The sequence below is a fragment of the Coenobita brevimanus genome, chromosome 93 (assembly GCF_032717465.1).
Source record: "Coenobita brevimanus isolate Jiangsu-jjx chromosome 93, ASM3271746v2, whole genome shotgun sequence".
Lineage (NCBI taxonomy): Eukaryota > Metazoa > Arthropoda > Malacostraca > Decapoda > Coenobitidae > Coenobita > Coenobita brevimanus.
Genome location: NC_137046.1, coordinates 23,858,780 through 23,876,409, shown reverse-complemented (window position 1 = coordinate 23,876,409; position 17,630 = coordinate 23,858,780). Strand labels below are relative to the sequence as shown.

The 17,630-nt window shown below is 41.3% G+C and overlaps 1 protein-coding gene across 1 annotated transcript in view; it reads left to right on the top strand.

The window, feature by feature from the left end:
* Window positions 1-17,188, top strand: part of LOC145412607 (sulfotransferase 1C4-like) — a 224,309-nt gene extending 207,121 nt beyond the window's left edge. Inside the window, exon 6 of the mRNA XM_080282523.1 lies at window positions 17,016-17,188. Within this exon, the coding sequence (XP_080138649.1) occupies window positions 17,016-17,188 (173 nt within the window). The remainder of the gene's footprint in view (window positions 1-17,015) is intronic.
* The last annotated feature ends 442 nt before the right edge of the window (window positions 17,189-17,630 follow it).

The following is a 17,630-nucleotide window of genomic DNA, read 5'->3' as shown; positions in this document are numbered from 1 at the left end:
CCAGGGAGACAATGTCAATTATGCCAGTGATGAGGGACACCTATGACTAGTAATTCCCACAACCCTTTGATGCGCAGTCCTAGCTAACCTCCATGCAGGTCACCAGGGCAGGGATTCCATGCTTAGGCATGCCAGGCTTTGTGTGTACTGGCCTGGTATAGATGCTGAGGTGAAGCAGAAGAGGAGGCACTGTCAAGTATGCGAAATCAACGCCCCATCATAACCTGCAGAAAGCTTGCTGCCCACACCCCCACTGGAATACCCCTTCCAGCAAGCATTGGCCGACCTGTTCCAATTGGAGGGGAAAGGATACATCACTTACACAAACAGGTCTGGCTGGCTGGAGGTGGAGCACCTACCCAGGAGCACCACCAGCTCACGGCTCATAGCAACTTTTTGTAAGTGGTTTGGAAGGTACATTATCCTGGAGGTCCTGTCTTGTGACGGGGATACAAACTTAGTGAGTGGGGAGACAAGGGTGTTCCTATCCATGTGGCATGTGCAGTTGTGAGTAAAGTAGGTCCGTTATCCTCAGTCCGACAGCCAGGCGGAGGCCACAGTCAAGTCCACCAGGAGGCTGCTGTTGAGCAACACCAGCCCAGGAGGCTCCCTGGATTCAGATGCAGTCACCAAGGCCATATGGCAGTACCTCAACACCCCACTACATGACACCGATGCATCCCCAGCCCAGCTGCTGATGGTGGGTGAGCTGAGAGAGTCCGTACCCATTGCCAGAGAACACTACAGGGTCAATTGGCAGTGGGCAGTGATGTTGGGAAGCATTGAATGGGCCATGGCCCGCACTGGGGATGCAGCAGCCAGGAGATTCAACCAGATGGCACACGACATAGCCCCTCTCAACCCAGGCCAGCAGGTGCTGCTACAGAACCAGGAGACGGTGGAATGGCGTAGGGGCCATTGTTGACACACCAACCCCAAGGCAATACCTGGTGCGGCTGGACAGCAGTGGGTGAGCCTCGCTCAGGAATCACCGCCACCTCTGCCCCCTCGAGGAGACAGGGGAACAGGTACCTGCCACGCACATTGATGATGGTCCCCAGCAGCAGGACGACGGCAGGAGGGAGGCCCAGCAGCCTCTCCCTCCCCTGGAAAGGCACACAGAAACCTATATACCATGACACTTCAGTGTTTTGTACACTCAGGCATGGTAATGTTTTTGTAACATGTAAATTTTGCCAGTATTGTGTCATGTAACACCTAGTCTTAAGTTGTGCTGAGTGTCAGTATCTGCCCATTGTTTGTAATTGCAGTGACTTCCCTCTTCTTCAACCAGTTTGCTTTGTATTAACACTGCAGGAAATGGGGAATTCATCGCAATGGAGAGGGGATGTTGGAGTTTGTATGTGCGGGAACTTTTCCCGTGAAGCGGGATTCCCACATACCCCCAACCCATGCCTGGGGCCTGGCGGGCAGTATGACTCAGGCCGCACTATTAATCGGACGCGCCCATGCCTGGGCCTTTTTTAATAAACCTCAAGCCAGCCTCGCTGTTTCTGTCTCCCTCTTGGTTCTCACCCCAACATTAACTGTAGCAGTTTCATCTTTATAAATGTTTTCAAGCAGTTTTACAATGTTCTCATTTACTCCTTCGTCTCGAAATGAATTTATAATTGCAATGTGCTCAGCTGAGTCAATAACCTTTTCGTAATCAACAAAACCTAAGCACAGTGGTTTATTATATTCTGTAGTTTTCTTAATTAGCTGACTCATTGTGTGTAGATGATCAGTAGTCGAATACCTGCTTTGGAATCCTGCATTTTCACGAGGTTGGTTTTCTTTCAAATTTTTTGTTATTCTGTTCGTATGGACATGGCGAAAACTTTGTAAACAACTGATAATAAGCCAGTGGGTCAATAGGTATTAAGATCTTTTGAGTAATCTTTTTTGTAAACTAAAATAACAATTGCAATACACCATGTTTTGGGTATTATCTTCTTTTTTATCCATCCATCCATCATCCAATCCTGTGTTGCCCCATGAGGAGCGTAGGAGGCCGGGGCTAGGCAGTTGGTCCTGACATTTAAGATGAGTGACTAGCCTCACTCACCCCTGAGTGGCATTACATGAGCAATCAACCCCAACCACCCTTGGATATAAACCTTCACCGGCTCAGTCCGATTGGAGCGCAGTAATTACCAACTAAACCACCAGGCGCCAAAATTTGGTTATATGGTTACCACCCAGCGTAGTAAATGGCTTCCTGGTGCACAGGAAACCATTTAGCTTGTCACTCAGTGTAGTGACCCACAGGCTGAAAGAAGAGGAAAGAAGGAAGGAAAGAAAGACATTTGGCTTGTCACTCAGTGTAGTCACCCACAGGCTGAAGGAAGAGGAAAGAAGGAAGGAAAGATAGACAAAAGAGGGAATGTAAAGCCACCCGTAGACAGAAGGAAGAGGAAAGAATGAAGGAAAGACAGAAGAGAATGGCAGGAAAGAAGGATGGAGAGGAAAGGGCAGACACCCGAGAGCAGCACTACATCGAGTGAGTGGATGGTAAGCGCCTTTTTTATACATTGAATAAATAAGTGGGGAAGCCTATTTTGTACTTGCATTCCTGCATCCGACGGTAAACTTGCTACTATTCCATCTTCTCCTGAGGCCTTCCCTCTTTTCACATTTCTAGGAGTAACGTTTACTTCGTCTTGTGTTACATCAAGTATTTCACTTGTGTCAGCTGAAAAGTTAGCTATTTGCACTGTTGTCTGATGCATACGCTTCTTTGCAAAATTCTTCAACTCACGTCACCAGTTTATGTCTGTATTAATTTTAATGACTTCACCGTTTTTGCCTTGCATTGATATAATTTGTTGCTTTCTTAATGCCATTTTACTTCGGACCTCTTTCGGACTTTTTCCCTTTTTGATGATTTCTTTGATCAGATCCATGTTTCTCCTTCTTTTTTATTCTCTTTGTCTTTTATTGATACGTTTATTTAATTCCACTCGTACTATTTCAGCTTTCTTTGTTTTTACTTTCATTTCCTTTCTCCTTTTTATGAGCTCTAATGCCTCATCTGAACACTTCTTGGCTTTGGCTATATTAATTTTCCCTACTACCTCCGCTGATTCTCTAAGCACTTTTCGTAGTCTGTCAATTCAAGTCATCAAAGTCACGCTCAGCATAACTTAGTATGAAATGTGTTCGTTTTCTCAAACTGAAAGGCTTCTTTGTTTTCGCTTACTTCTATTGGGTATATCTTTTTAGTTTTAATCTTCTTTCACTTCTGAAATTGAATCAGGTTGTGGAATTCTATGGCATTTATGATCGTGTTATTTTTATCTGCTAAAGAGCAGCCGATTTTATTTTTTTTTTTTCTATTTTAACTTCTCCAGGTCCATTTTCTCTGTTTTTTTTTTTGTGAAAGAATGTGTTAATGATTCTCACGTTATACATTTCAGCAAAATTTACCACCATTTCCCCCTCATTCATTCCTTTCTCCCACTCCAAATTTTCCCATTATGCTTCTCCATTTTCCGATTTCCCAGGCTGTGCATGGAAGTCTCCCATAAGAATGGCATATGTGGTCTTTTCTTCTTCCATAGTCTAAGATATGTCATCACAGAATGTTTCTATTTCTTCATCCTAGCTTTGAAAAGTCAGCGCATAGACTTGTATTACTTTCAGGGTGTATTTTTTGCATAACCTAATTACAATCCATGCTACTCTGTCACATACACAGCTGAATTTAACAATGTTGTCTGAAAAATTTCTGTTAATTAGAAATCCTATACCTCTAACTCTTTCAATTTGCCTTCCCCTCATGTAAAATAGGTGGTTGCTGTCTTGAAATAGAATTACTTTTTCTTCTTTTCTCTGGGCCTCACTCAAACCTACAACATCCCAGCTAATGTCTTCTAATTCATTAATTAAGTTATCAAGTTATCAATATTCTGCGAGGCTTCTTACATTGTGTGTGTGTGTGTATATATATATATATATATATATATATATATATATATATATATATATCTTGAAGCATTTCAGTTTGTTTAATGTCCCGGTTCTCTAATCTTGAAGAGACAGGGCCTTTTCACTTTTGGTGGCACACTGCCCATAAGCACAGGAGGCAGTACAGTTGTACCTTTAGTAGACGATGATCCAACTTGAATACCTGTCAAATCATTTGCAATAGAATTCATGTTTCGGTCGGAGGATTGTGGGAAAAAATCTCACCTCCTGCCACATAGTTACTGGTGAGATGCAAATTTTGTGCCCCCTTATTCAAGATTTTCAGTGGAGCCCTATATATCTCGTGTCCATGAACTTGATTCTTCTGAATTCTCAGCTCTCTGGCTTTGGCTTTCCTGTCGTTCTCAGAATAAATATATCTATGCTGTTTACATATCCCCTAATTCTACTATGAAATATTTTTCGCTTTTACTTCAACGATCGAACACATCCTATCCATTTCTCCTTTCTCCGAAGTCTCCATTCTAGGAGATTTCAATGTTCACCACCACCTTTGGCTCCCCTCTCCTTTCACTGATCCACCTGGTAAACAAGCCTACATCTTTTCAATCCATAATGACCTAGAGTAGCTTGTTCAGCACCCTACCCGTATCCCTGATCACCTTGGAGAGAGCTCCAACATACCTGACCACTTCCTTACAACTAATCCACCTGCTTACGCTGTAAAGCTTTCCTATCCGTTGGGCTCCTCCAATCACAAACTTATCACCTTAACCTATCCTATTGCTCCAGTAAGGCCTGCGGCCCCTGCAAAGAAACTTTCAAGCTGATTATCAGGAGGCTCTCAGGTAATGCTTCTTTGATTTTCCCTGGAATGATTATTGCTTCCTTGGCCGAGAGCTATGTGAATGTGCCATGCACATTACAGAAGTTATTCTCTTGGGCATCGAAGCATACATTCCATTCCCATATCCTTTGCTAGAGAGAAAAAAAAAATGGTTTAATCACGCTTGTTCTAATGCTGTCCACAACAAGGAGAGGGCCTACAAAAGGTACTGGAGCCAACACTCCCTTGAATCTCATCTTTTTTATGTTTATGATTGGAATCATGCTAAGTCTGTTTTTCGCTCTGCTAAAAATAATTTCATCCATACTAAGTGCTCTGAACTCTCCAACTCGAATTCTTTCTGCACCATCTGACACCTTGCCAAAAACCTCTCCAGCAACTTTACCTCATCATCCTTCCCTCCTCTTTTCCAGTCTGATAGCTGTGCAGCTATATCTTCTATTGATAAAGCAGAACTCTTCGATCAGATTTTCTCCTCCAATTCCACCTTAGACGATTCAGTTGCTGCCCCTCCATCTCTTCCTCCCTCTAACTTCCTCATGGCTGACATTAAAATATCTTCAACTGAAGTATTTTCTGCCATCACTGGCCTCAGTGCTAACAAGGAATGTGGGCCTAATAGGATCCCTCCTGTTGTCCTCAAGAACTGTGCTTCTGTGCTTACACCCTGCCTTGGTAAACTCTTTTGTCTTTGTCTATCAACTTGCACCTTTCCTTCTTGTCGAAAGTTTGCTGTCATTCTCCCTGTCCCAAAGAACGGTGACCATTCCCAGCTCTAAAACTATCGCCCAGTTGCTTTAACATCATGTATTTCAAAAGTTTTCGAGTCTATTAACAAAAAAAATTTAAAAGCATCTTTTGTATCAGAGTTTTCTTTCTGATCGTCATTATGGGTTCCGCCAGGGATGCTCCACTGGTGATCTTCTCACAAACCTTTCAGGCTCCTGATCATCCTCCTTTCGGGACATTGGCGAAAGCTTTGCCATTGCACGTCACATCTCAAAGCCTTTCGATCGAGTCTGGCAAAAATCTTTAATTCCAAACTACCCTCTTACGGTTTCCATCCTTCTATCTGTGCCTTCATCTCTAGCTTTCTTTCTAGTCAATCTGTAGCTGCTGTTGTAGACGACCACTGTTCTTCTCCTAGACCTATCAATAGTAGTGTTCCTCAGGGCTGAATCCTGTCACCAACTGCCTTCCTTTTATTCATCAGTGACCTAAGCTGAAACGATAACAAAAAGTATCAGTGCAAATTTGGCCCGAAACAATGTGATGCCACAGACGATGGACTCTAGAAATGTTTGATGACTTTTTCCCTTCTTGTCAAACATACTTATATAAGTATGTAGTAGATAGGTTTCATAAGACAATTTATGGTTGATACTGTTACTGGATGTATGTTCAAATGATAATCAGCTGATTTTCCAAATACTACACAAGCTACATATATCATTTCATATATCATCGCACCCCTCCTGCCCGATACTTTCCTTATGATGTGTACATCTAACCCTGTCCACTCATACGCTGATGACTCCATCCTTCACCTATCCAGTTGATTCCCACAGCGTCCATCTCAGCAGATGCTTCAAAAAACAAGGGATGAAGCTATGGCACTATCCACACGCACTGCAGCCTTAGCACCCTCATATTTACTTTTCACAGCATTCAACAACTTTCTATTTACACCATATATTCTTAATACTTTCCACATTCCTTGTCTATCCACCCTGTCATATGCTTTCTCCAAATCGATGAAGGCTGCGTACAAATTCATTCACTTCTCTAGAAACTTTTCAACTAAAGACCTAAGAATGAATATCTGATCTACACAACTTCTTCCCTTCCTAGAACTTCCCGGTTCTCCTCCAACTAATTCCTCTGTTATTTCCCCAACTCTGTCGATAAGTATCTTACCATATACTTTTCATATTACACTATGAAAACAAATGCCCCTGTGATTATTACACACTTCGTTTTCCCCTTTCCCTTTGTACAGAGAAATAATTATAACTGACTTCCAATCCTTTGGGACTCTGCCTTCGTTCCATGCCAATCAACACATCTTCCATATCCATTCTACTACTATCTCTCCCCCATGCTTCAGCATTTCACCATACAACCCATCAATTTCTGGGGCTTTCCCCATTTTGAATTTCTTCATTACTTCCACTACTTCCATCCTACTGATTTCTTCATCTCCTCCCACCTCCCTCATTCTCCCAGCCATTCCCTAGCCACCTATACTCGCACTGCTTTCATTCTCTATGTTCAACAATTCCTTCCAATGTTCTCTCCATCTGCTCACTTATTCTCCCTTCTCCACTAGCAATTTACCATTTTTATCTTTCACTCCCCGATTTACTTCTTTATCTCCCTGTTTAACCCTCTTTACCTCTTTCCAGAACATTTTCATACATTCCCTCCACTTTATGCTAGAATTCCTTCCAAATCCTCATCCACTCTCTTCTTACTCTCTCTTACTAATCTTTTCACCTGTCTCTTCCTCTCTACATATATATAATTTTGTCTTCCATATCTCAAATTTCTCCAAGCCCCTTTATCTCATCCACTCACTACATGTTTTCTACTTTTGCACCACAGCCTGTCTCACCTCTTCATTCCACCATGCTGTTCCTTGCATCCCCTTTCGTCTTCTCTTCACCCCACACACCACCTCACATATACTGCACAGATTTCTTCTGTGAATATCTTGCACACACCTTCCACGTCCCCCATCTGCTCCAAATCATATTTACCCAGTCGTTCCTCCACCTGTCTCTTATATTCTGATTTTTTACCATCCAACTGTAATGAGTCTTTTTATTTTGTTTCCATGGTCTTTCGGTAGTTTTAGTATTTGCTCCAAGAAATTGTGCTCCCCAGCTTCGTCATAAGTTTCTTCATTTATTTTGATGGAGCTCTTTGGTGTATTTAGATTGGGCATTAGTTTTAGTCCTGTTCATGTTTAGCCCTACTCTAAGATTGTATTTTGATCATTTAACATTTTTGCAATGTCTCTGCTGTTTCTCAGATTAAGACAATATCATCTGCAAATTTGAAGTAGCTTAACTTTTCGCCATCTATATTTACTCCTGTGTTTTTGCAATCTAGCTTTCTGAAAATGCTTTCAAGGGATAACTGTAGATATTCTTAGTGATATTGTATTTCCCTGACGTACGCCCTTCTAAACCTTAATTTTTTCCCGTATTTTTTTGTAGCTTAACTGTAGCAGTTCCCTCTTGGTTTATGTTTTCGTGCAGTTTTCCTATATTCTCGTTTACTCCTTGTTCCCGCAATGAATCTACAATTGTTATATTCTTCACTAAATCAAATGTCTTCTCGTAATCGACAAAATCCTAACACAGTGGTTTATCATAATCTGTAGTTTTCAAACCTAGCTGATTCACTGTGTGTAAATGATCAGTAGTCGAATACCAGTTTCGGAATCCTGCCTGTTCACGAGGCTGATTTTCTCCTAAATTTGTTGTTATTCTCTTCCTTGGGACTTTAATGAAGAGTTTGAAAACTGATAAGAAGCTAAGAGGTCGATAGTTACTATCATCTTTTAAGATGCCTTAGTTGTAAAGTAAAATATTTCATTACACCATGTTTTCGGAATTTTTACCTACAGTGATGCCGACAGGTCTGTGAGTGGTATAGCTGGGGATCTTTTCTCTCTCTCTCTCTCTCTCTCTCTCTCTCTCATTCAAGGAAAGTTCAAATATCTGTTCTTGGAGAACTCTGAGAGATATTCTTATGAACAACAAAGTTGCTCAGCTTCAAATTTTGAGTTGATTAGCATGTCAGCTTTTGTGTCAGCTGAAGCATTAAATGACTATTAGGCAGTTTTCAATTTCGGCTATGAGGAGATATTTTAGCGACTTTCTTATGAAATATAAAATTGCCCAGCTTGATATTTTGAGTTGCTATGATCTGTGCGTGACAGAAATAAATGGAGAGAAATTGTGAATGAATAAGTGATGACGCAGCCCTGAGGGGATATTCTCCCGCATTTGGTCTGATCAGCTGATCAGGTCAGGTGCGGGTAAGGGGATGGGTCTGTTATGATGTGGCAGGGGTAAACCAGTTCTGCTGTCGGGCCCTGCTGCGGATGTCACTGATTGCATTGCCCAGTTGACCCTTGTGCGGTGTGGTGCGGTGAGGATCTGTCCGTTCTCCCTTTTGGGGCTAAGATGCGAATGAATGTGTTTGAATGGATGAGTAAATGGAGAGTGAGTCGTCCTGTCTCGGCTACCTCCCTTTCCTTGGGGGAAGCAGCCTAGGTATATAGATAGATAGAGATGATCTGTCAGCTGTTGTATCAGCTGGTGCATCAGCTTATTTGGCAGTTTTCAATTTTGGCCTCAAGGAGGCATTAAAAAAGAAAAAAAATCACATATTCTATGAATTTAAAACCCAGAAACGTTTAAATATTGGCTGCAACAATTTTTCCGCAGGTCTATGACGATAGTCTCTTCTTATCTTCACATATTGGGTAAATAAGGGGGCGAGCTGGTTTTGAGCTTCTGCTCCTGCATCCGACAGTAAATCTATTATTTCATCTTATTCTGGGACCTCTTCTATTTTCATTCATTTAATAAAGGTTTACTCCATTTTCTCTGGTGTTCCACTTGTGTCAACTGAAAAGTTTACCGATGGTTATATTGGCTTTGATGCATGCATTTCTTTGCAGAATTCTTCAACTCTCTTCACCATCTTCTCTCTGCATTAAATGACCTCGCAATTTTTTGTTATTCGGTTATGGAATGTATTGTTTTCCTAGTGCCATTTTGTCTCGGATCTGTTTCAAACTTTTTCCTTTTTTTTTTTTTTCTGAACTATGTTTCTCTTTCGTTTTTCTGCTCTCTGTCTCTATTTGATAAGTTTATTTAATTTTTTTTCTCTCTGTTTCATCTTTCTTTGATTTCACTTTTTATCTCCTTTGTCTTTTTCATGAGCTGGGGGGGAGGTCGTTTTTTAATAATTGTTGGTTCTGGTTGTATTAGCTTTTCCTACTCCTTCTTCTGATTCCGTTAACACTTTTGTTAGTCAATCATTCAACTCATCAATGTCACACTCAATATGACTTAGAACCTGAAATCTGTGTTTATTTCTGACAAAGGCAGCTTTCTTTTCGCGTACTTTTATTGGGCATACATTTTTATTTTTTAGCAGCTTGCCTTTCACGGCTGAAACTGAATCTGGCTGAGTATTCCATCATTCTATGGTCATCTTCTGTATTATCTTTGTTTATAATTGTGACATTAATGATCGTGTTGTTATCTGCTATAATAAAGTCGATTGCATTCTTTGTTTCTCCATTTGGGGCATCTCCAGGATTATTTTCTCCCTATTGTGGAAGAATGTGTTCTTTCTTCCCATTTTATACATTTCAGCAACATTTACCACAATTTCACCTCTGTCATTCCTCTCACCTACTCTGAATTTTCCCATACATAATTCATAGTTTTTCGATATGTCAACTTCTGCATTGAAGTCTCCAATGAATATAGTATATTTGAGTTTTTCTTCTTCCATAACCAGGGAGCTGTCATCATAGAATGTTTCTGTTTCTTCACCTGTGCTTTGAGACGTGAGTGTTTATACAATAGATACAGTGATTAATACATAGATAGACAGATAGATGGATGGATGGACAGATAGACAGATATGTCAACTGTTACACAGCCTATGATTTCATCATCCTTTGTATAATTCTAACGTACAGTATGCTGCATGTTTGATCACGATTCGCCTCGTGGCTTCTATAGTGACCAGGCTTGCGTGTTCTACCTCACTCCCCCCTTCTCCCCCTTATAGTAGAGTAAGTCGTTCTTTCTCTTGTTCAGAGCAGGATTGTCAACTCATTGTCCCCTATGGCTTCATTTGCGCGTCCTTCTTACAAGTTGTAACAAGCTCTGCCGGCCCTTATATAATGAGCTCAGTCTCTGCATTAATTGCCACTTAGATCTACTCCTCATTTGTTCACATCTCTGTCCTCCCCTGTATTGTGTATTTTTGTGAGTGCTCAGGAAGTCTCCAGCCATCTAGCTGCTGTATAATTTGAGTATAAGTGTTGTTACCATTTTTCTTGTATTGTATGGCCTAAGGCGTTGATTCGTAGGCCTGGTAGGGTTTTTGTGATTCATGTAGAGTTTTTGGTGTCAGCCATTATTAATCATATTTTGTATCTGTAATAATATATCTTGCTTTAACTGAGCATTATCCGGTTTTCTCATTTATCAGGGCTGACTTAGATAAATTTGCTCTTGCTAAATTCATGTTAATAGAGGCTATTGCGGTTAACCGTATATGTAACCTGTTTTGCCATTACATTATCCTTAAGAGTCCTGAATGTTTAGTTGTTAGTTTGAGCATTAAACTTTAACTTGTAATTTTACCTAACTCTTTTGTTTTGAACCTGGAACTTTGCGGGACAGTAGTGATTTTAGTATTCTCACTTGAACTGTTCATTATCTCACTCTGTTCCATAACATAAATTTGGCGACCTCTTATCAGGATATTCAGGATATTATCATAAGGATATTGCTTGATATTTTGTGACTGTGATTTATTCATGATGTCTACTATTACTACGCTTGATGAAGCCAAAGATTTTTTGTCAAATGTGCAAACAGTGTGTGATGTAGAAAACAGAACAAAGAATGAACTTAAGCTTTTTGCTCAACAATTGGGAATTGCTGTTCGCTCTCATCATTCTAAAGATCAAATTGTTGACATGATTAATAAAAGCTTGTTTAATGTAACTCCTCCAGATGAGCAAACGCAGATTGAAATAGCTAAGTTACAGCTAGCCCTGCAGGAGGCTCATGCTAAGGAGGCTGAGTTTCAGGCTCGTGCTAAGGAGGCTGAGGCTAAGGAGGTTGAGTCTCAGGCTCGTATTCAGGAGGCACAGATACAGGCTCAGGCACAAACTGAACTTGCTAGGATTCAGGCAGACCATGAGTATCGCATGAAACAAGGTGGAACTGGATCATCTAGCTCTGATGATTTTGATGTGGCTAAAAATGTTAAACTTGTCCCTCCTTTTAATGAATCTGATTTAACAAAGTATTTTCAGTTGTTTGAGAGGGTAGCTTCAGGTTTTAATTGGCCCAAAAAGTATTGGCCAGTACTCCTTCAGACTGTTCTCACCAGTAAAGCTCAAGTAACTTATGCATCTTTGCCTCAGGATCAATTTGATAATTATGATGTGGTTAAGAGCTTCATTCTTAAGGCCTATGAGCTTGTTCCTGAAGCCTATAGAGTAAAATTTAGGACAACTTATAAGCAAGATAAGCAATCCCATGTTGAGTATGCAAAAATCAAAGAAGATCTGTTAAAGCAGTGGTTAAATTCTAAGAATGTAAATTCTGATTTTGATAAATTTAAGCAGATGATTTTGCTGGAGGACTTCAAAAGATGTATTAATAAAGTTGTAAGCCTATATCTTGACGAGAAAATAATAGATAATTTGCCTGATGCTGCAGTTTTAGCTCATGAATATGTTCTCACTCACAAGAGATATTCTAAGGAAAAAAGGAAAGCTGAGAGTAAGTACGTTGCCTCTACTCAGAGTACAGGTAACAGGAAAGAGAATAAAGATGATGTTTCTCAGGAAGTAAATACCAGCTTCACCTCTAGATTTCAAAAAAGTAAATGTACTTATTGTAGTAAGCTTGGTCATACTACGGAGAAATGTTTCAGGAGACAGCGTGATGTGAACAAAAAAGAGTCTTTAAATATTCAGTCAATTGGTCTAGTGTCCACCCTTGAGAGTTCCCAGAATTCTTTAACCGAGTTAACTGAACCTGCTTTGAGGGGTAAATTAATTTCTCATGATGAAGCTCCTCTTTTGAGCAGTAATGTGGGTGACACTCTCAAGAGTTCATGTGCTAATTTCCTCTCTGATGGTTTTGTCAGTTCTCTGGACAGTAATGACAGGAAATCAGTTAAAATATATCGTGATACAGGTGCTTGCCAATCCCTTATGCTGACCAGTGTTCTAGGCTCTAATGTTAATTCCTCTGATGAAACTGTAATCTTACAAGGTGTAGGGAATAATTACTTCTCTGTCCCTCTGTGCAAAGTGAATTTAGAGTCTGGTTTTGTTAATGGTTCCGTTATGGTTGGGTTGGTTGAAACACTCCCAGTGTCAGGTGTAACTTTCTTACTTGGAAATGATATTGGTGGAAGTCAAGTGTCCAGCTCCTCAGTTGTCTAGTGAACCAGTGACTGCGACCCAGGATTATGATATCCCTGAGGTGTTCTCTGCATGTGCTGTCACTAGGGCTAAGTCTAAAGTTACTGGTGACTTAGAGGATAATGATGATGATGATGTTATCCTAGCTGACACTTTTCTTGCTAATTTGGACCACTCACCAGATGAGGCAGTACCCCGTAGTGTTGATAATGTCTCGTCAAGAGTTGGTTGAGTTGCAGGTTGCTGACCCTGAGTTGAAAGGTCTAGCTAACTCTCTTTGCAGTGAGGAAGAGTCAGCTGGTGCTTCTACTTGTTATTATATAAAGTCAGGAGTACTTATGAGAAAGTGGAGACCCCCAACAGCATCAGCCGACTGTGAATGGGAGGTTGTACATCAAGTTGTCATACCTCGTGTTTGTAGGCAGGATATCATTAGAGTGGCTCATGATTCCAGTTTGGCAGAACACCTTGGAGTGAGGAAGACTGTGGCACGCATTTTGAAACACTTCTACTGGCCAGGTATCTTCAGAGACGTTTCCTGGTATTGTAAGTCTTGTCACACCTGTCAAGTTGTGGGGAAGTGTAATCAGACTGAAAAGGTTGCACCTCTAGTTCCCATTCCTCCTTTTGAGGCGCCATTCACCCGTGTGTTGGTGGATACTGTGGGCCTTCTTCCTAAGACTTCTTCAGGATTTTCTTATGTGTTGACCCTGATTGATATGGCTACTCGTTATCCTGAAGCCATTCCACTTAGAAATATCTCAGCAAAGAACGTGGTTACGGAAATGCTAGGGTTCTTCACCAAGTTTGGTCTGCCCAAGGAGGTACAGTCAGACCGGGGAAGTAATTTCATGTCAAATGTTTTCAAGCAGTCTCTGAAAGAGTTGGGCATCACCCAGATCACGTCTTCAGCTTACCATCCCCAGACCCAAGAAGCGTTGGAGAGATATCATCAAACACTCAAATCGATGCTCAGGAAATACTGTTTGGAACATCAGAAAGACTGGGATAAAGGTCTTCCATTCGTTGTATTTGCCACAAGAGAATCTCCAAATGAATCACTGGGCTTCTCACCCTTTGAACTACTGTTTGGCCATGAAGTAAGAGGACCCCTTAAGCTACTCAAGGAATGCTGGCTGTCGGAGGAAGATGACGTCAACCTGCTGGAGTATGTGATGAAGTTCAAAGACCGGCTGTCCACTGCTTTACAGATGGCGAGAGAGAATTTAGGAGCTGCTCAGGAGAAGATGAAGACTTGGTATGATAAGAAGTCCAGGTTATGCCACTTTCAGCCAGGAGATCAGGTTTTGATTCTGCTACCGGTGCATGGGCAACCTCTTCAAGCCAAGTTTAGTGGTCCTTATTTCGTGGAGAAGAAACTCAGTGATGTCAACTATGTCATCGCCACACCAGATCGTAGAAAGAACAAGCAACTTTGTCACATCAACATGCTGAAGTTATATCACAGGCGGGACGAAAATAATCCAGTCTGCACTGTAGCTGTTCCACCCGAGTCTGCAAGTGAAGTTCTCTCATGCAGTATGAGCCTGAGTGATAGTTTGGGGAAGAATCCTGATATCATGAATGATCTCCAGACTAAGCTTTCTCATCTAGCTCCCGGGGAAAGGCAGGAGTTTTCGGCATTACTGCAGAAGTACCCGCACGTGTTCTGTGCCACTCCAGGAAGAACCACTGTATTGATGCATGATGTCGATGTTGGAGACGCAAAGCCAATTAAACTGCCTCCTTACCGTGTGAACCCAGTGAAAGTTCCTCTCATCCAGAAGGAGCTTGGCTACCTGTTGGACCACAAGATGATTGAGCCCTGTCAGAGCGAGTGGAGTTCTCCTCTCACTCTAGTCCCTAAGCCAGGTGGGTCACAGCGGCTTTGCATCGACTACAGACGTGTTAATCAGATAACCAAAACAGACACTTACCCTCTCCCTCGTGTGGAAGATTGCATGGACAAGATCGGAAAGGCTAGGTACATAAGTAAGTTTGATTTGTTAAAGGGATACTGGCAAGTACCTATGACTGAACGTGCTAGGGAGATCTCATGTTTTGTAACACTAGGAAAGACTTTTTCATGTTCTGTAATGCCATATGGTATGAAGAATGCACCAGCCACTTTTCAGAAGCTCATGAATGTTGTAACAGAGGGTTTGGGAGGGTATGTTGTTTATATTGATGATGTATTAATCTTCAATGACAACTGGAAAGATCACCTATGCCATGTCAGTAAATTTCTTGAGCGTTTGGTTCATGCTAATCTTGTAGCTAATTTAACAAAGTGTGAGTTTGGTCAAGCTAAAGTTCAGTACCTTGGGTACGTAATTGGTGATGGACACGTTGCAACACCAGGAGCTAAGGTTCAGGTTATAAGTGATCTTCCCAGACCTAAAAGTAGGAAAGAGCTACAAAGATTTTTGGGAATGGTAGGTTATTACAGGAGATTTGTTCTTAACTTTTCAATTCTTGTATCACCACTTACAGACCTATTGAAAAAGGGAGTTAAATTTGTCTGGACCGATAACTGTGAATCCTCTTTCAGTAAACTTAAAGCTATCCTATTAAGTCAGCCAGTGCTCGCTACTCCAAATTTTGCTAAGCCTTTTAAGATGGCTGTTGACGCAAGTGATACAGGAACTGGGGCTGTTTTGCTGCAAGAGGATGATCAGGGTATTGAACACCCTGTATCTTATTACAGTAAGAAGTTCACTCCACCTCAAAAGAACTACTCAACTATTGAGAAAGAGCTTTTGGCCTTGATTTTGGGTTTACAGCATTTTTCATTTTATTTGTGTTCTGGTTTTGACCCCATAGTCATTTATACCGATCATAACCCACTGAAATTCCTTAGTAAGTTTAAAGATAAAAATCAGAGATTGACAAGATGGAGTCTACTTCTTCAGGAGTATTCATTAGACATACAACATGTCAAGGGGAAAGAAAATGTTATTGCAGATTGCTTATCTAGACTTTAGACAGATTGTTTTAGAGTAATAAGAAATTTCCTTTGTAAATTTCTTTTTTGTGGGGAGGTGTTACATAGCCTATGATTTCATCATCCTTTGTATAATTCTAACGTACAGTATGCTGCATGTTTGATCACGATTCGCCTCGTGGCTTCCATAGTGACCAGGCTTGCGTGTTCTACCTCACTCCCCCCTTCTCCCCCTTATAGTAGAGTAAGTCGTTCTTTCTCTTGTTCAGAGCAGGATTGTCAACTCATTGTCCCCTATGGCTTCATTTGCGCGTCCTTCTTACAAGTTATATCAAGCTCTGCCGGCCCCTATATAATGAGCTCAGTCTCTGCATTAATTGCCACTTCGATCTACTCCTCATTTGTTCACATCTCTGTCCTCCCCTGTATAGTGTATTTTTGTGAGTGCTCAGGAAGTCTCCAGCCATCTAGCTGCTGTATAATTTGAGTATAAGTGTTGTTACCATTTTTCTTGTATTGTATGGCCTAAGGCGTTGATTCGTAGGCCTGGTAGGGTTTTTGTGATTCATGTAGAGTTTTTGGTGTCAGCCATTATTAATAATATTTTGTATCTGTAATAATATATCTAGCTTTAATTGAGCATTATCCGGTTTTCTCATTAATCAGGGCTGACTTAGATAAATTTGCTCTTGCTAAATTCATGTTAATAGAGGCTATTGCGGTTAACCGTATATGTAACCTGTTTTGCCATTACATTATCCTTATGAGTCCTGAATGTTTAGTTGTTAGTTTGAGCATTAAACTTTAACTTGTAATTTCACCTAACTCTTTTGTTTTGAACCTGGAACTTTGCGGGATAGTAGTGATTTTAGTATCCTCACTTGAACTGTTCATTATCTCTCTCTGTTCCGTAACACAACGAAAATATGGGAGATATTTTTAGGGTACCGCTTGAGTCGTCAAGCTGATAAACAAAGAGAATACACACACACACACACACACACACACACACACACACACACACACACACACACACACACACTATGGATTTTGTAACTGCATATGTTTTACACGGGTGTTTTCATCAGTGCTGTACTGTCCGTACTGGGCTCACGTGAAGGAGGCGTGGGAGCGGCGGGAGCACCCCAACCTACACATGGTGTTCTATGAGGACCTCAAGGCAGACATCATGGGTGAGCTGCAGTGCCTTGACACCTTCCTCGGCACCCACCTCAGCGACACCCAGCTGGCTAAGGTATGATTCCCCCTTCCCTGTCGTACTGTGTTGTCCATCTGCTGTGTTGTGCTATACTGTGTACCCACCTGTTGTGTTGTGTTGTGCAATACTGTGTTCCCCCCTACTGTGTTGTGTTGTGTTGTCCTGTGTTTTGTCCCCACCTGCTATGTTGTGCTGTGTTATGTTTTATCCCCACCCACCTGTTGTGCTGTGTTGTGTCCCAACCTGGTGATTGTATTGTGTTATGCTCAGTTGTGTTCCCACCTGTTTTACTGTGCTATGATGTGTTGTGGCCCCACCTTTTGTGTTGAGCTGTGTTATTTTGTATTCCCACCCACCTGTTGTGTTGTGTTGTGCTGTCCCCACCTGCTGTTTGTATTGAGTTATGTTGTGTCCCCACCTGCTGTGTTGTACTGTGCCATGCTGTGTTGTGTCCCCACCTTTTGTGTTGTATTGTGTTATGTTG